Here is a 15,473-nt window from a genome sequence, read left to right as displayed (position 1 = left end):
GCTTGGTGAACTGATCCTTTTTATATGATTGTTTGTTCTACCTTGCTCGAGGACAATTAAGAGCTACGTTGGGGGGTTTTGATAGCACAAAAAATGTTATATCTTCCTCTCCTTAATTTGGGATTGTTAGGCTATTTGATGAGTTTAATTCATGTTTATAGGTCTCGTGTAACGACCCAACCCCTTAGGACTTAAGTTAGGCCGTTACTAAATACATGCATGCATGGAACTCAAAACGACACTCTGTTATGGCGAAATAAATGCTAATTAAATCAGGTAAGTTCAAAAAACTTTCATTAAATTCAAATATTAAAACAATAGTAGCCCATAAATCATAAAGGATAATAAATAAGTCTGAAAAATAATTCTTAAAAGTAAGTTTTAAACATCAAAACTAAAAGTTAAGAGAAACATGAAAAGAACTCTAAATCTCATGAGCAGAAGTATAAAAACTAGTCTCAGTGGCTCGATCACGAATTTCGCTTGTCCATCGCCGGTGCATCTCTACCCTTACCTGAAACAACAACAAGAGAAAGAATGAATATAAAATACTCAGTAAGTAACCCCACTACTGGGGTCAGGCTAGGCATCTATGTTCTCTAGATACCCACCTCTGGTGAAACATATAAACTGCTCTAGTTCTCATGGGACACATATACACATGAAACAAAAAGGAGACTGAGTTCTATTCTATTGTAGTTAAGTATGCCCACTACCTGTGGTGAATCCCGAAGGAGACACAAATTGGCGAATCTCGAAGGAGACACAAACTGGTAAATCCCGAAGGAAACACAAACTGGTGAATCCCGAAGGAAATACAAACTGGTGAATCCCGAAGGAAACACAAAATCTAATGGGCATCTAGCTAATCAGTAAGGACACTTGCACAGTCTCAACATCATAATTATCACTATACGAATCTATGACATACATATATACCTCAACATCATGGCTCTACAACATACACATATACCTCAACATCATCAGATCAAATACAACTATATGGAATCACATACCATCTCATACTAGCATTCAAGTGTCTATGTGCACAAATAAATATTTCAGATCTCGTACCAGAACATACTTTGGTCATATTATACTATCAGTCTATCATGCTGTCATTCTGCCATAACATTCATTTATCATGCTAGCATACATCTAATGCCTGGCTCGTGGGCAATTCCAGTAGTAAGATTACTTACCTTAAATTTGGTCACAATTTAATCCAAGTAATTAACTCTCTTACAACTCTTGGAAGGCTTTGAATTCACCCTATAACATACATTACAAATATTAATTTAACACCACTGGTCCAAAAATAACAAATCCAAAGTTCTAAACTCATCTTTGGGGTCTAAATCCAATTAACCAAATTATTTAAAGATCTTCAATTTAATTTTACCTAAATCGAAAATCCACAGACAATCTCAGACAGCCAACGAAACCAACAACTCCAAGTAAGACCCTGACATAAGAACGCAACCAAGTTTTAAAACCAAGGCCTAATCATACATACTCCAAGTACTGCCAAAAAATCCAAGTAAACTAACCCAAGGTGTGATATGAGGCGCATCAAATCTGTTAAAACAATTCAACTTCACTAAACAGCTCCTTAATACCTTCAAGAACATGAATCCAAAGTTGACACATAAAGGTCTCAATAGATTGGTGCCAACAGTAAATAAGCAGTCAAGAATCCATTGAAAACAACCCCAAACAGTAGAAATCTTACCCAAGTTGATAAATCTGATGATGGCACAAGCAACGACAATGGCGACAGGAGGAGTCTGGTGCAGATCCGATCGATTGAAAAAAAAGAGTGGCGCTGGCGGTGACGGCTCGGTGCAAATGCGTTTGGAGCTGCGCTGGTCAGCGGCGGCTCCGGTGCAGACGCGTCTAGAGCAACGTTGGTCGGTTCGGACAAAGAGGCTCAAACGCGGGTAGCTTTGGCGTGGGAGACCAGAATCAGATCTGGGCGACACGAACGGTTGAGGCACGAAGAGGCCGAAGTCGAATCTGGGCTATTCGCGGCTCAGATCTGGGCTGGCAGTCAAGGTCAGCGACGAGCGGCAGGGAGATCGAAACTGCTGGTCAAGGTCGGCGGCGAGGAGAACAACGGCTGGCGAAAGAAATAAAAAAACGGAGGGGGAAGACTTGGTCGCGCGCGTGATGGAGAAAGGAATTTGGGGAGTTTTATAATAATAATAATAATAATAATAATAAACTAAAAAGGAAATAGATATAATTATATTTTATTCTTTTCCTTATTCCACTTTAAATTGTTAAATTCCTTTCCTTCTAAAAAAAAATTAATTCCTGCCATAAATTTCTAAATTGAATAATTTCACGCCAACAATTAAATTCCCGCACTTACACTTGAAGTCCAAAATCCCAAAAATGCCCTCCAACTAATAACAATTACTGAAATTCTAAATAATAAAAATTACTGAAATTACATTATTACTAAAAAAATATACGGGGTGTTACATCTCGAGTGTACAAGAGGTTGAATGAAGCGTTCAGTGCGAAAATATGATAAGATGGTCAAGCTGGAAGTTAAATTATATAAAAAGGGAAAGAAGGCCGAAGAATCACAAGTTTGCCCTTAATTGAAGCATTGCAACACACAAAAGAAGGGTCGCGCAATGCTCAGGGTTAGAAGCTTCATATTTCTCATGGAAATAAGGCAGTGTTGCAACACTACATGTAGCATTGCAACGCTACGAAAAACAGAAGAAAGTGCACGTGTTGGCTTGTCCAAAACGTAGGTTATCAAGCCATTTTGCCATTTTTGGGCTTGTTTTTCCTCTCCTCTCAACCGAATACTGTAATCTCTTACAATTTTATCATCTTAGAGCTAGATTATTGATTTTAGAGGATGATTTGGGGCTAAGAGGTATGTCCTTAGCTTGGGTTTTGTAGTTTCTTTCCATTCCTTTTTTATTCTTAAGACTTGGGCTATAATATTACTGAGATTATACTGAATTTTAGAGATTTCATCTTGAATTTATTCTTCAATCTATCTTGCATGGGATAATTTAACAAATTGGCTATGTTAGTATGATTGATTGCTTTAATTAGCCCTAATTTGTAATCGTTAGGTAGTTAATCACCTAGAAGTAAGGATTAAGTTAGTTTGTGAAGTTAAATTTGGATTCCATTTGATAAGCATTACTTTCTAATCTAGATAAATCTCACTCGTATAGTTGGTTAGATGATAGAAATCAATTATTCGGCTTAACATTGCCCTTAAACTTAATGCTTGTTATTTTATTGATTAGTGGAGGATTCTCGCTCATTTTATAAATTAACTTGATCTTAAGGACTATCAGTTCAGATTCTAAGCGAGTAGGCTAAGTTCTAATTGAAAAATCTCACACTAATCATATGATTAAGTCCATAATAGAAATTAAAGGGAATGGGATATACTAGTCGACCCAAGCTAAGTGTTTTGTTTTGATTGAAACTTTCACTCAAAAATTCACTCAATTCATTCTATGCATTTAATTTACTCCGCACCATTTTAATTTCCATGCAATTTACCTTAATCATCTTCACAACCCCTCTGGTTACATCCTATAAGTTTTGAGGTTAATAAATCTAAATCGGCTCTCTGTGGATTGACCTTGGACTTTCCACTTGTACTACTAGTTAGTATAAGTTGTTTGTTCAGAGAATTATAAATAACATTTGATTGGCAGTTTTTTGGGAATGACACCATAAGATATCGACCACATCACAAGGATGCTCTATCCACTCCTCACTGGAAAGAGGCTATGGATTGTGAGTATGTTGCCCTTCTAAAAAATAAAACTTAGCACTTAGTTCCTCTCTTTCCCTCTCTCAATGTGCTTGGAATTAAATGGATTTTTCGGTTGAAGAAGAACCCTAATGGTTTGATTAAAAAATACAAGCCGTGATTGGTTGTGAAAGGGTTTCATCAGCATCCAGGGATAGATTTCTTTGAGACTTTCAGCCCAGTGGTAAAGGCATCGACTAACAAAGTTATTCTCAGTATTGTTGTTGCCAAGGGATGGGGTCTTCGCCAATTAGATTTTAATAATTCCTTCCTCAATGGCTCCCTCGAGAAAGATGTGTATATAGTTCAACTGCCAAGATATATTGATCCTCAGCATCCTGATTATGTTTGCAAATTGAATAAGGCTATTTATGGTCTCAAACAGGCTCTGTAGGTGTGGAATAATACACTATGCCCAACCTTGCTTCATTAAGGATTCAAGAATTCGAGGTTAGATACATCCTTGTTTATCTTTCACTTTGGGAATTCTATAATACTGTTATTAGTTTATGTGGACAATGTTATTATTACTAGTAACAACTGTCAGCTTATCAATCGACTTATTCAAACTCTAGATACTCAGTTTGCATTGAAGGATTGAGAAGCCCTGAATTATTTTCTTGGAATTCAACTTCATTATCTACCTTCTGGGTTTATACCTACTCAGTTCAAATATGTTGATGATCTCTTACATAAGTTGGATCTATCTGACCTCAAACCAGCTACTCCTTGCTTCATGAACATTCATTTGTCCATGTCTAATTGGGTTCCATTGGCTGATCCTTCCAAGTATGGCAGTATCATTGGTGCTCTATAGTACTTGACTCATACATGGTCGTGATAGAGTTTACTAACATGCAACAGAAGAAATCAAAATCAATAAGCATTCTAATTACACTTAATTTGAGTTTAAAATATGTTTTTCAAAACTATTTCATAAGAGGGTTTGAGTAATACATTACCTTTGATGAATCCTCCTCGATTTCAGTAGAATATCACGAATTGGTGCTTCAAACTTCAATTAGACCACCATAAAGATCTTCTCAACTAAACTCTAGCAAGGATTGTATGGTGGAAATACTAAATTAAGCTGAATTTAGATGGATTTGAGGAAGGTTTATATGAGTTTCAATTTATGCAGAATATTGGAAAGTATCTCAGCATGCATCCCTATTTCTTCAGCCTAAAACTTCAATTTATAGAGTCTTTACCATGCATTCAGAATGTTTGCATGAAGGCCAGTACCTACTTCATGAAATTAATGAAACATTGAGTGGATTTTGGTGAATAAGGTGTTTGCCACCTAAAGTGTGTTTTTCCAACATTTTGGAAAAATCCACTTTCAACTTTCTTTATTTAAATTAACAAAAAAAATGATTTCCAAAATAAACTTAATTTAACAAATAAACTAACTTATTTTTATTAGTTTTATAAAGTTAATTCAATTAATCAATTTTAGATAAAACTAATAAATACTAATTAATTAAACCTTTTAATTAACTTGTTAATTTAATATCTTAATATTAAATTAATAAAAGACCAATTCCACTACAATGAATTCAATTTCATGTAATTAATATTTAAATCGTAATTTAAACATTAATTAATTCTCCAACTTTGCTTAATTTCGATAAAATTAAACATTTCAATTGTATCGAATATAATTAATGGAAACCCTAATTGAATTTGAACATTTCAAATTCTTAACCCCAATTTCAAATCTCATCTAAAATACTCAATTTACTAATCCGATTTATGAGCTAGAAAGGGACCTTATGGACTTACAAATCATGAGCTCCAACGATTTTCAATTAATTGGTTAAATTTTTAAAACCGAATTAATTACTATTCGTTAACTATCAAGACATACCACTATAGCTTGATAGTTGTACTCTTCTCACTGTAGATGTATTTCTGTCCATTTTAACCATAGTCAGTAAGTCAATCCTTTACAGGTCGTTCATATTTACAACTGGGTCAAATTATCGTTTTACCCCTGTAAATACATCTTGATGAAGGAACTCTTATCTAAGAGTACCTATGAGCGGAAGCAAGATCGTTCCAAATTAATTGTGACAGAAATACCGCATCACAAACATATAACAAATTATGCATCTACTAACAAATTACGTCATGCTTTTAATAATAAATAACAAAGGAACAAGAGACTCACCTTTGAATAACTTTTCTTCTTTATATATCTCTCTCTCATCAAGACTAACAACTCTCGCTATCGCTACAATGCCAAGCCAATCGTCCACCAAATCTCATTGTCACTCACCATCGAACAATCTTCTACACGAACAAGCAACAAGGAGCACACCACCACTTAGTGACCTTGCTATTCTCGGAGTGAGAATCCAGGAGGTGTGGACTCTGTTGGATTTGGTAGAGGGGATGAGGAAACTATAATTGTATTCAAGACCAAGCAAGTGGGAGAGATTTGGAGTCTATCGTATAGACGGATGCTTGATCGTTTAGAAACATGTGCACGATCGTTTAGTAAATCGGGTCTGATGGTTTAGAAGATCGTTTAGGTAATATCGCTCTCGCGCGCGATCACTTAATAAAAGCTACACGATCGTTTAGGTTGACTGCACGTGTACACGATTGTTTAGGAAAACTTGAGCTATTGTGTAGACTCTTGTTAACTATATGATGGGCAGTGTATAACTTTGTGTAGCGATTAACCGATCTCTTTGCAAAATGAAAACTATTTTCATTTTATCCTTCAGTTATGAAAACTGAATGCAACCTCCCACTTTCACGTACGGTTATGGAGAAAACCACGAACAATTATCTCATAATTGTTTAATTATAAATAAATATAATCATATTATATTTATAACTTATAGTTTTAATATCACATCATATGTAACATTTAAACCATAGTCATTTCCTCCTCCACTAGATATAAATCATAGTTTTATCCTTTTCTTCCAATTAATGTATCTCATACATCATGTTAACTATATCATATATAATCAACCAGTTTAATCATATCATATATAATCAAATTCCCTCTTGTCAATTTGAACATTTCAAACTGACCCAAAAAACTGATTCTCAACTTGAATCCATTGAGCTACCAAAGGTCCCTTATAGACCTGTGGCTTGAAGCTCCAACGGTATGTGAATAGCTGACTAAACTCTTTAGTCACAAGATCCACCATCCGTTAACTGTCAGGCACTCCACTAAAGACCGACAGCTACACTCTTCTCACCACAGATATATTTCTGTCCATCGGATATAACCAATCAACAGTACGATAACCTTTCACAGATGCTCGTAAGTACAGCAGAGCCAATTTACCGTTTTTCCTCTACAGATATATCTAACTCCTTAAGTACCACTGATTCCTCTAATGAAATATACAACATGGTCCTACTATGTGTGGATACCTCTTGGACCATGAGGGGACAATCTATCTACTTACCCCTGCTTCGGGCAAGGAGTGAATTCCATCTTGTGTAGTTGAGTTCCCAGCTCCCAAATTAGACAAATCCCCAAAGTGGTAGGTTTGAGTCGGCAATCTGGCCACTCATACCCATGCAAATCAAAGGACCGACCTCAAAAGCAGAAGTTCCTAACTCACTCAGGATTGAGGTCATGTTACCTATGGTCATCCTAGTGAAGTCTCTGTCATGAACGACGTTATATAACGAGACTAAAACACTTCGTGGTCCAGTCTTATACAAACTCCTTTGTATAGGACGCCCCCGCTCGCATGTCTCCACATTAATGATCAGGATCAGACCATCTGTAGCAAGTCACAACACTTATAACTCTTCTACAAATAGAGCCGCATCCGTAATGTCACCAGGATAAGGTTTCCCTCCTATATCTGTATACTACAGACCATTTTGGTTATCACTTAAGGCATGATCCACCTGTATGTCTCCACATACACACCTGTATGTCTCCACATACATGTTTAAGTTACAACGACAACCAGAGATCTTAGTTTATTGGTTTATGGTAAGGCAAATAAAACATCTCATGTTTCATAGACAATAGTGAAGAAAATATCATATATTATTACATCACAAGCATTTGTTCTATACAGTGTTTACAAACTACATGACCTAACGAGAGTTTAGGGCATCATCCCCAACACTTGATCCTTAAGCTCCTACTGATCCTCTATTGAATAATTGATTTATAGTACAACTTATAAATCATGACCCTCTCTACTAAGAGAGGACAGGGCCCCATTGTTCAAGACTAGACATCAGCACTTAAGAGAACAACCTATCTACTAACCCTAAGTTGGGTAGGAGTGAATTCCATCTTGCATCGTTATGTCCCCAGCTATCTGTCCAGTCTTATCCCCAAAATGGGATGCTTATTGAGCAATGTTGTTAGACTACTCTCACTTATGCAGATCAAAGGATAATCTTGAGTAAACAGGATTTCATAGTTAGCTCAGGATTAAGATCGAGTTACCCTAGGTCATTTTAGTTTAAAATAGTCAGTTTTAACAGTAAACGGTCCTTATAAAGAAAAGTGACTATTTCGAGGTCCTGTATTATGCAAACTCATTGCATAGGATGCCCCTACTCATATGTCTTTACATGAATGATTTGTGGATCATACCATTTGTATCACCATACAAAATGGGTCACATCCAATAGTGTCACTAGGATGAGATACCTAATTTCATCCATATACTTATAGACCAATTTGGCTATATGCTTTAACTTGATCCTATTATGTCACCACATAAAGTTAAAGTATTCATACTATAGTCATGTATTTATTTATTGGATTTTCATAAAAGAATGCAATATCAACAATTTTATTGATAAAATACTCAAAGATACTTTTATTGTTAAATAGAATATGTTAACACTATTTACAAACTGCGAATTTAGGACATTCCCAACAATCTCTTACTTGGACTAATACTCTAGTGAGCAAAAATATATATATACAATGTTTACAATGTTTAGAAATACATAGGGAAAATACAATAAACTAGGGCATCTAAAATACCATAAACATTCTCCCACTTGCCCTAAATTATGTTACTCGTAGACCTAGTCCGACCAGGTAGCCCTCAAACACTTTAGATGAGAGGGCCTTCATAAAAGGATCAACAAGGTTATCTTCTAAGGCTATCTTTGTGACTATCACATCTCCTTGATGTACTATCTCCATGATGAGATGATATTTTCTTTCGATGTGTTTTCCACGTTTGTGACTCCTTGGTTCCTCTGAGTTGGCAATTGCACCACTATTCTCATAATACAAAGTGATGGGCAGGTGCATATTTAGAACCACTTCCAAATCTGTGAGGAACTTGCGCAGCCACACTGCTTCCTTAACTGTTTCGCATGCAGCTACATATTCTGCTTCCATCGTGGAATCAGCTATACAAATTTGTTTAATGCTTCTCCATACTATAGCTCCTTCGTTAAGAGTGAAAACTGATCCTGAAGTAGATTTCCTAGAATCTATGTCAGTCTGAAAATTAGAATCAATGTAATCTTTGATGTTTATTTTTTACAGTTAATATCCACTTATAGAAGTCTATCATTGATAGTCAATTTAGTGAATTTAATTAATAAAGTTGAATCTCTTACTAAAGTATAAGTGGAATTCTAGAAGTTATCACTAATAGTATAACATCCTGCGCGTTTGTAAAGGCAAATTTTTTGTCTTTGTAGTGATTGAGGACATTTTGGTCAAAGTTGGATTTAATTTTAGTCCATGAGAAAATAAAGATTTTATTGGGAGAATCAGGTCAATTCTGAAATTTGGGGTGTAAAGGGAGAAGGAGAGTATTTTATATATGTGTGTGTGTGTAATTTTGTGTTTTAAAGGATAAAAATAAAATAAAATAGAATAACTAATACTTATTTTATATTATTTTATTTTCATTTTCTTTTATCTTATTTCTTCTTTTTTTAAAAAATCCTTTTCTTCAAACTCTCACCCCTCCCTTCATCACGAACGCCCCCCTTTGCTCGCATCTCCCTCGCCGCCACAGATCCCAACCGTGCCATCTTTCGTCCACCAGTCGTTGTGCCCTAGCCCGCACCTCACGCCGCGCCAGATCGAGAGTTTTTCAGCCCCGACTTTAGCTCCAGCCACCCCCTCACCCAGCCTCAGTCGTCGCTTGCTGTCCAGCCTCGATCGTCGCTCGCCGCCGATCGAAGCTCGCCAAGCCAGCCTTCCTTCCTAGTTGCACCGCGCGAGATTTTCCCTTCACGGCTCGTTTCGCCTGCCGTCGCTGGTTCGCTCCTCTAGCTGTCGGTCCGTGCCGGTCGTCGGCTGAGCTAGTCGGCCTTCTTCATCTGAAACACTACCCAACCCCCGTTAGTGGCTTTACTACCGGATCTGTTGTTGGGTAAGTTGTTTGATATCTTGGTTGTTTTAGAGTGCCCATCGATTTGGTGAGAGTTTTGGGGTCAAGATTTAATCTGCCTTTATTTGTTTATTTTGGTTTCTTAGCCGTCTTCCATTGGAAGAAGGATCTGACTGGAGAGATTTTGGACATTTGAATCTTGAGGGTAGTTGTAGAGCAGGATTCGTTGAGTAAGTTGATTAGTGATGATTGAATTAAATTTCGTGTGTTTTCAAAGGTTGAAATTTAATATCGTGTTTTGTGTTAAGGGAAATGAAATCAAAGTTCTGTTTTTGTCGACTATTCGCTTGGATTAACATTTAAATCTGGCTCGAGATAAGTAATCTTAATATTGGAATAACCTCTACAAGAATAATTTTGTTGATTGTGAGGTTTAATGGACTCTTTAGAAAAGATATATGAGCATGTGATAATTTTTCATGTTATAGGTATGGGCATGATTTTAGAATTTTAAGAGATATTAAAAGGACGATTGAGCATGACTCTAAATTATGAGTTAAGTGGCACTAGCATAGGTGAGAGTTAGACATTTATCGATGTATATAGTTATGTGATTTATTATGAAAGTATGTATGTTATATGATGTATTATGAAATTTCGAACGTTTGATTGTTTACATGATTTAGTGCATGAAAGTGATGTGCTAGAGTTGATCCATTTAAAACTAGATTAAATACATATGTTGAGGTTAATTAACATGACGTTGATGAGGAGATTTTAGAGGGCTTAGGATTATGTGAATGTTATTTGTAATATGAAGTTAGATGCAACCTTTTTTTCTTTCCAGATTATTTGACTACATGAAAGTGATGCATGTTCGAGGGCGCTAGTACATGAAAGAGATGTACTAAGGATGGTGTGTATGAAAGTGATACATACCTAGAGGGTATTTAAATCTATAATTACTATTAGAAAATAACAATCACATTATGACAGACACGTAAGAGGTGCACACTCAGTGGGTCATGTGTATACGAAAGAGGTGTATACATAACCATGTGTACAAAAAAGGTATGCATCCCTACATTCATAGAAAGGATCTAGGGTGTACGAAAAGGTACACTGTAACACCCCACACATTTTTTTAGTAATAATGTAATTTCAGCAACTTTATTATTTGGAATTTCAATAATTTTCATTAGTTGGAGGGTTTTTTTTTTTTTTTTTTGGAATTTTGGACATTTAAGAGTAATTACTGTAATTTGATTATTGAAGTTGGAAATTTATGTTGGAAATTGATGACAGGAATTAATTCCAAATTGGAAAATGAGGGAATTTAAGAAAATAATGGGTATTAGGAGAAGAATAAAATAAATAAAATAAAATATATTATTTTATTTAATCCTTCCCTTTTCTTTCTTTTTTTTTTCTCTCTTTTCTTTCTCTTTTTCTTTTCTCTCTCCCCCCTTTCTTCTAGCAGCCACCGAGACCCCCTCCCCCGACCTCCATTGCTCCGTCGCCGCCTCAGTCACCCAGCCTCATCAGTCGCCAGATCTGAGTCGAAACTCTCTCAGCCACACCGCCCAGCCTTCAGTCGTCGCCCAAATCGGAAATCGGATGTCTACCGTGCGCTGCGCTTCTGCATAAACCCAGTCACTCACATCTGTGCCATCTTCGTATGATTCTCCTCAGTCGCGTCTCCGACCGTCGAACCTCGATGGTACCACTCGCCAGCCTACACTGGTCTCCATGGGTTGTAGGTCATCGCCCAAAGTCTTGAGTTTCGCTGTCATTCACGCCCAGATCCGAAGACCCACACCCAGGCGGCCACCACTATGCCTCACTTTTGGGTCGCTTGCCGTCAGTCACGCAAAGGTGCTTCAGATCCATCGTTTCTCGTCGTTTGTGCTGCCAACAATAAGGGTCGTCGGAACTTGTGGATTTGGGGTAAGTTTATGCTATTTTAATTGGATTTATTGGCTAATGGTATTATGCTTCAATCTATTGACACATATTTGTTTGGGTTTTAAAATCGAGTTTTGGAGAAACTTTAAAGTCAAAAGTGTGGTGTCAAGAGGATTTGGACGTAGTTTCGACAAGCTTTTGGGTAAGTTGTGCTGGTAATTTGGGAATGATTTAATGTTTAAAAATTGGGCTTAAAGGTTAAGATCGATTTTTGTCCATGTTCTAGGATCTCATTCAAAAGTTGTGGAAAGCTAGAAAGGAGTTTGTTCACTTGACTTAACTTTTGGACTTTATTTAAGGTAAGTAATCTTAACACAAGTCAGGCTTTAGTTGTATGCTAGCATGGTGAGTGTATGTTATGGTAAATTGTTAGCATATTGATTGATAGTATGACCTTAATCAAAGTATGTTCTAGCACGAGTTCTAAATCGTTTAAATACACACCTAAGCATTTGATCGTTAGTATATGATGGTATGTGTTTTCATATGTCGACGTCTGACCTGCTGGTGTTGAGGCATACTTGTATGTTGTAGAATTATAATGTAAGGTTTACATGAATGTTGTATATTATGTTGTTGAGGATTATGTGTATGTGATGGAGCCATGGTACCAAAGATTTCATGTATGTTTTAGAATTGTATAGTGTTGATTCTTTGAATGTTGAAACTGTGTGAATATCCTCATTGATTAGTTAGATGCTCACCAGTTTTGTGTTTCCTTCGGGATTCACCAGTTTGTGTTTCCTTCGGGATTCACCAGTTTTGTGTTTCCTTCGGGATTCACCAGTTTTGTGTTTCCTCCGGGATTCACCAGTTTTGTGTTTCCTCCGGGATTCACCAGTTTTGTGTTTCCTCCGGGATTCACCAGTTTTGTGTTTCCTTCGGGATTCACTAGTTTTGTGGGCATACTTAACTACAATAGGATAGGACTTAGTCTCTTGTTTGTTTCATGTATTTATGTGCCATATGCGAATATCTAGAGAACATAGATGTCTAGCCTGACCCCAGTGGTGGGGCTACTTACTGAGTATTTCATACTCATTCTTTCTTATGTTGATGTTTCAGGAAAAGGTAAAGATGTATCAGCGATGGCGTAGCGGAATTCGTGATCGTGTCACTGGGACTAGACCTTTTCGCTTCCGCATTTTGAAATATGTTATTTGGTTTTACTGTTTACAATTTATTACTAAGGATTATTTCTATTATATGCCTTTGATTAGCCTTTAAGAATTTTAGGTACCCTATTAACTGTTTTAACAATTGCATTTAATAAACATCTTTTGAACTTCTCTTATTTAATTAGCATTTATTTCAAATAACTGAGCGTAATTTTTAAATTCTGTGCATGCATTTATTTTAGAAATGGCCTTACCTAAGTCTAAGGGGGTCGGGTCGTTACAGTTGGTATCAGAGCCCATGTTTTGGGTTCTGTAGACTGACTTACTATGTAAGTCTAGATTGTCCCTGTGGCCCATGAACGGATTCCTCGTCATCGCCAGGTACGTCTTATCAATTACAAGTTTTATGATAGTTGTGCATTAAAATATTTGTTTAGCTTAAATGCATCAGTTATGTTTTAATGCTAGGTCAGTGACTCGTTAGAAGTTATTATAAGAGGATTATCAGGTACGACACTACAAAAGGAGAAAAATAAAATAAAGTAAATTATGGGGTCACTTGGCGTTAGTTAATCTCATGGAAATTATGTTAGAAACGAACAAATATATACCTCAGTTCAGCAATGCTTAAGATTGATGAAACTATGTAGAGTTATGACAATTTAGGAATGAAGATATTTAAATGTTTATACCAAAGAATAAAATTATCGAGACAAGAATTGATCAAGGACTAGTGTTATATTTTGTGTTGGATAGTGCAATCGGTAGTAGTATAAATTTCTTCACAGGCCACTTAAGTATAAGGTTAAAAGTTGTTTTATGGATAAGAATGAGAAAAAGAAGAGACTATGGAGTTATTAAAGATTCTGAGATATTAAAAACCCAACATTTCAAGAAGAATTTTAGAAAGGATTCATAAGTCATAATCATTTGGGTAATACTACAACTTGATGAACTAGGTAAAGTATGTATAATGATATAAAGAATTCTTTTGGAATATCTATCTAGGTAGATGTCATTAAAGGAAGTTAAAATAGTTGGACATGACCTTGGACTTAAAGGGGTTAAAGCAAGGTGTTATTTGTTTAGGTTGAAGGATTATTTTAGTATACCTAGACTAAACCCAGAGCCTTATTGTGTTAAGGAGATCCAAGTTAGACAGATTTGAAGAAACAAAATTCTTTTGGAGTTTAAACGTATGCAAATTGGCAAAGAGGAATTCTACATGATGGAAATTCTTAGTGAGAGAGATAAGATTTATGGAGGAATTAAGTAAAATATAATTTAGTAAAGAGATTATGTTCTACATGGAAAGTGGAAAAAAAAAGGAGGTGTCTTGAATTTAGTGGTTTTATCAAAGATAAGTGTGAATGAGAGAAAAGTATTCAAGAAAGTTTACTCTTTTGGAAAGAGCAAGAAATTTAATGTGTCGAAACTCCTAGTTAAGTATGGTTTGAAGGCTTGATAAAAGGGGTTACAAGGTATTTGTTTTGGTATAAAAGAAAAATATCTAATGATCATGTGGGACTTTGGGACAATATGTATTAGATGGAAAGATAACTTACATAGATGATTTGGTATGGAACTTTGTTTTAACACAAGAATCTGTTGTCGAAATAGAAGGTCGAGAAGGGATAAGCTAAAATGGAGTTACTAGTAGCAGTAGATGATCGAGAACTATTGACATGGTATGTTGAGGCTTCATTAGTTAAGAGGTAAATCATTGAGGGCATTAGTAAGAGTTAAGGGATTTTGAGTTTGTGTGTTAGTTGGAAACATGAACTAGAAAGACCATCAAGTTGATTGAGAAAAGAAAATAATCCAACTCGAGGTAGACAATAATGGTATATGCACAAAAGTAAGTAACTTGGATCTTCCGATATAAGCATTAGTATAAGGGATATACTTGGCAATAAAGTTGAGTTGATAGTAAGAAGTTACTAAAAGTGGGTTTGGAGCATTACTAAATAGTATGTATTCTCTTGCATGGGCAATGAGTTAACTAGTTTTAGGGAGTACGAGTAATCCAAGCTAGGACTTATGAATCAAGAAGGTTTTATCGTTAAAAAAAAATGACTTCAAGGATCAATTACGGTTATTACGAGGTTATGGAAATGTGTTATCAATTGACTGACGCTTTAGCATCTAAGGACTTCAAAACCTTATTTTTCAGAGGGAATTTTAGACTCATCTGCAACAGGGTCTAACTAATGATATGTGATTGTTTTAAGGCTAAAGAATAATATGAGGATTGGCTCAAGCAAATTTTATAGCCCATGA

General features: G+C 36.0%; 1 protein-coding gene and 1 long non-coding RNA gene across 2 annotated transcripts; both read left to right on the top strand.

Moving 5' to 3' along the window:
- Window positions 1-1,770: 1,770 nt before the first annotated feature.
- Window positions 1,771-11,920, top strand: LOC150033228 (uncharacterized). The gene is made up of 7 exons (XM_090306327.1): window positions 1,771-1,790; window positions 1,874-2,096; window positions 3,702-3,783; window positions 3,934-4,145; window positions 9,887-10,152; window positions 10,257-10,340; window positions 11,588-11,920. Exons 1-7 carry the CDS (start codon window positions 1,771-1,773, stop codon window positions 11,790-11,792), a joined length of 1,092 nt encoding a protein of 363 aa, XP_090162453.1. The 3' UTR covers window positions 11,793-11,920.
- Window positions 11,921-12,078: 158 nt separating this feature from the next.
- On the top strand, window positions 12,079-13,369 carry LOC120088163 (uncharacterized). Its single transcript, XR_005484840.2, has 3 exons — window positions 12,079-12,217; window positions 12,302-12,374; window positions 13,141-13,369. It is a non-coding gene; the product is annotated as an uncharacterized LOC120088163 (long non-coding RNA).
- The last annotated feature ends 2,104 nt before the right edge of the window (window positions 13,370-15,473 follow it).

Source organism: Benincasa hispida, chromosome 10 (genome assembly GCF_027475165.1).
Source record: "Benincasa hispida cultivar pf3 chromosome 10, pf3_genome.v1.1, whole genome shotgun sequence".
Taxonomy (NCBI): domain Eukaryota; kingdom Viridiplantae; phylum Streptophyta; class Magnoliopsida; order Cucurbitales; family Cucurbitaceae; genus Benincasa; species Benincasa hispida.
The sequence above is the reverse complement of the archived record's forward strand: the minus strand, read 5'-3'. Positions and strand labels throughout refer to the sequence as shown.

Excerpts from the sequence above, each read along its gene's own strand:
- LOC150033228 (XM_090306327.1), top strand. The coding sequence starts at position 1,771 with ATGGCGACAGGAGGAGTCTG. Across the intron at positions 2,097-3,701 it reads GATCGAAACTGCTGGTCAAG|TTTTTTGGGAATGACACCAT; the intron begins GTCGGCGGCGAG and ends TTTGATTGGCAG. Across the intron at positions 4,146-9,886 it reads ATCCTCAGCATCCTGATTAT|CTCCAGCCACCCCCTCACCC; the intron begins GTTTGCAAATTG and ends CCCCGACTTTAG.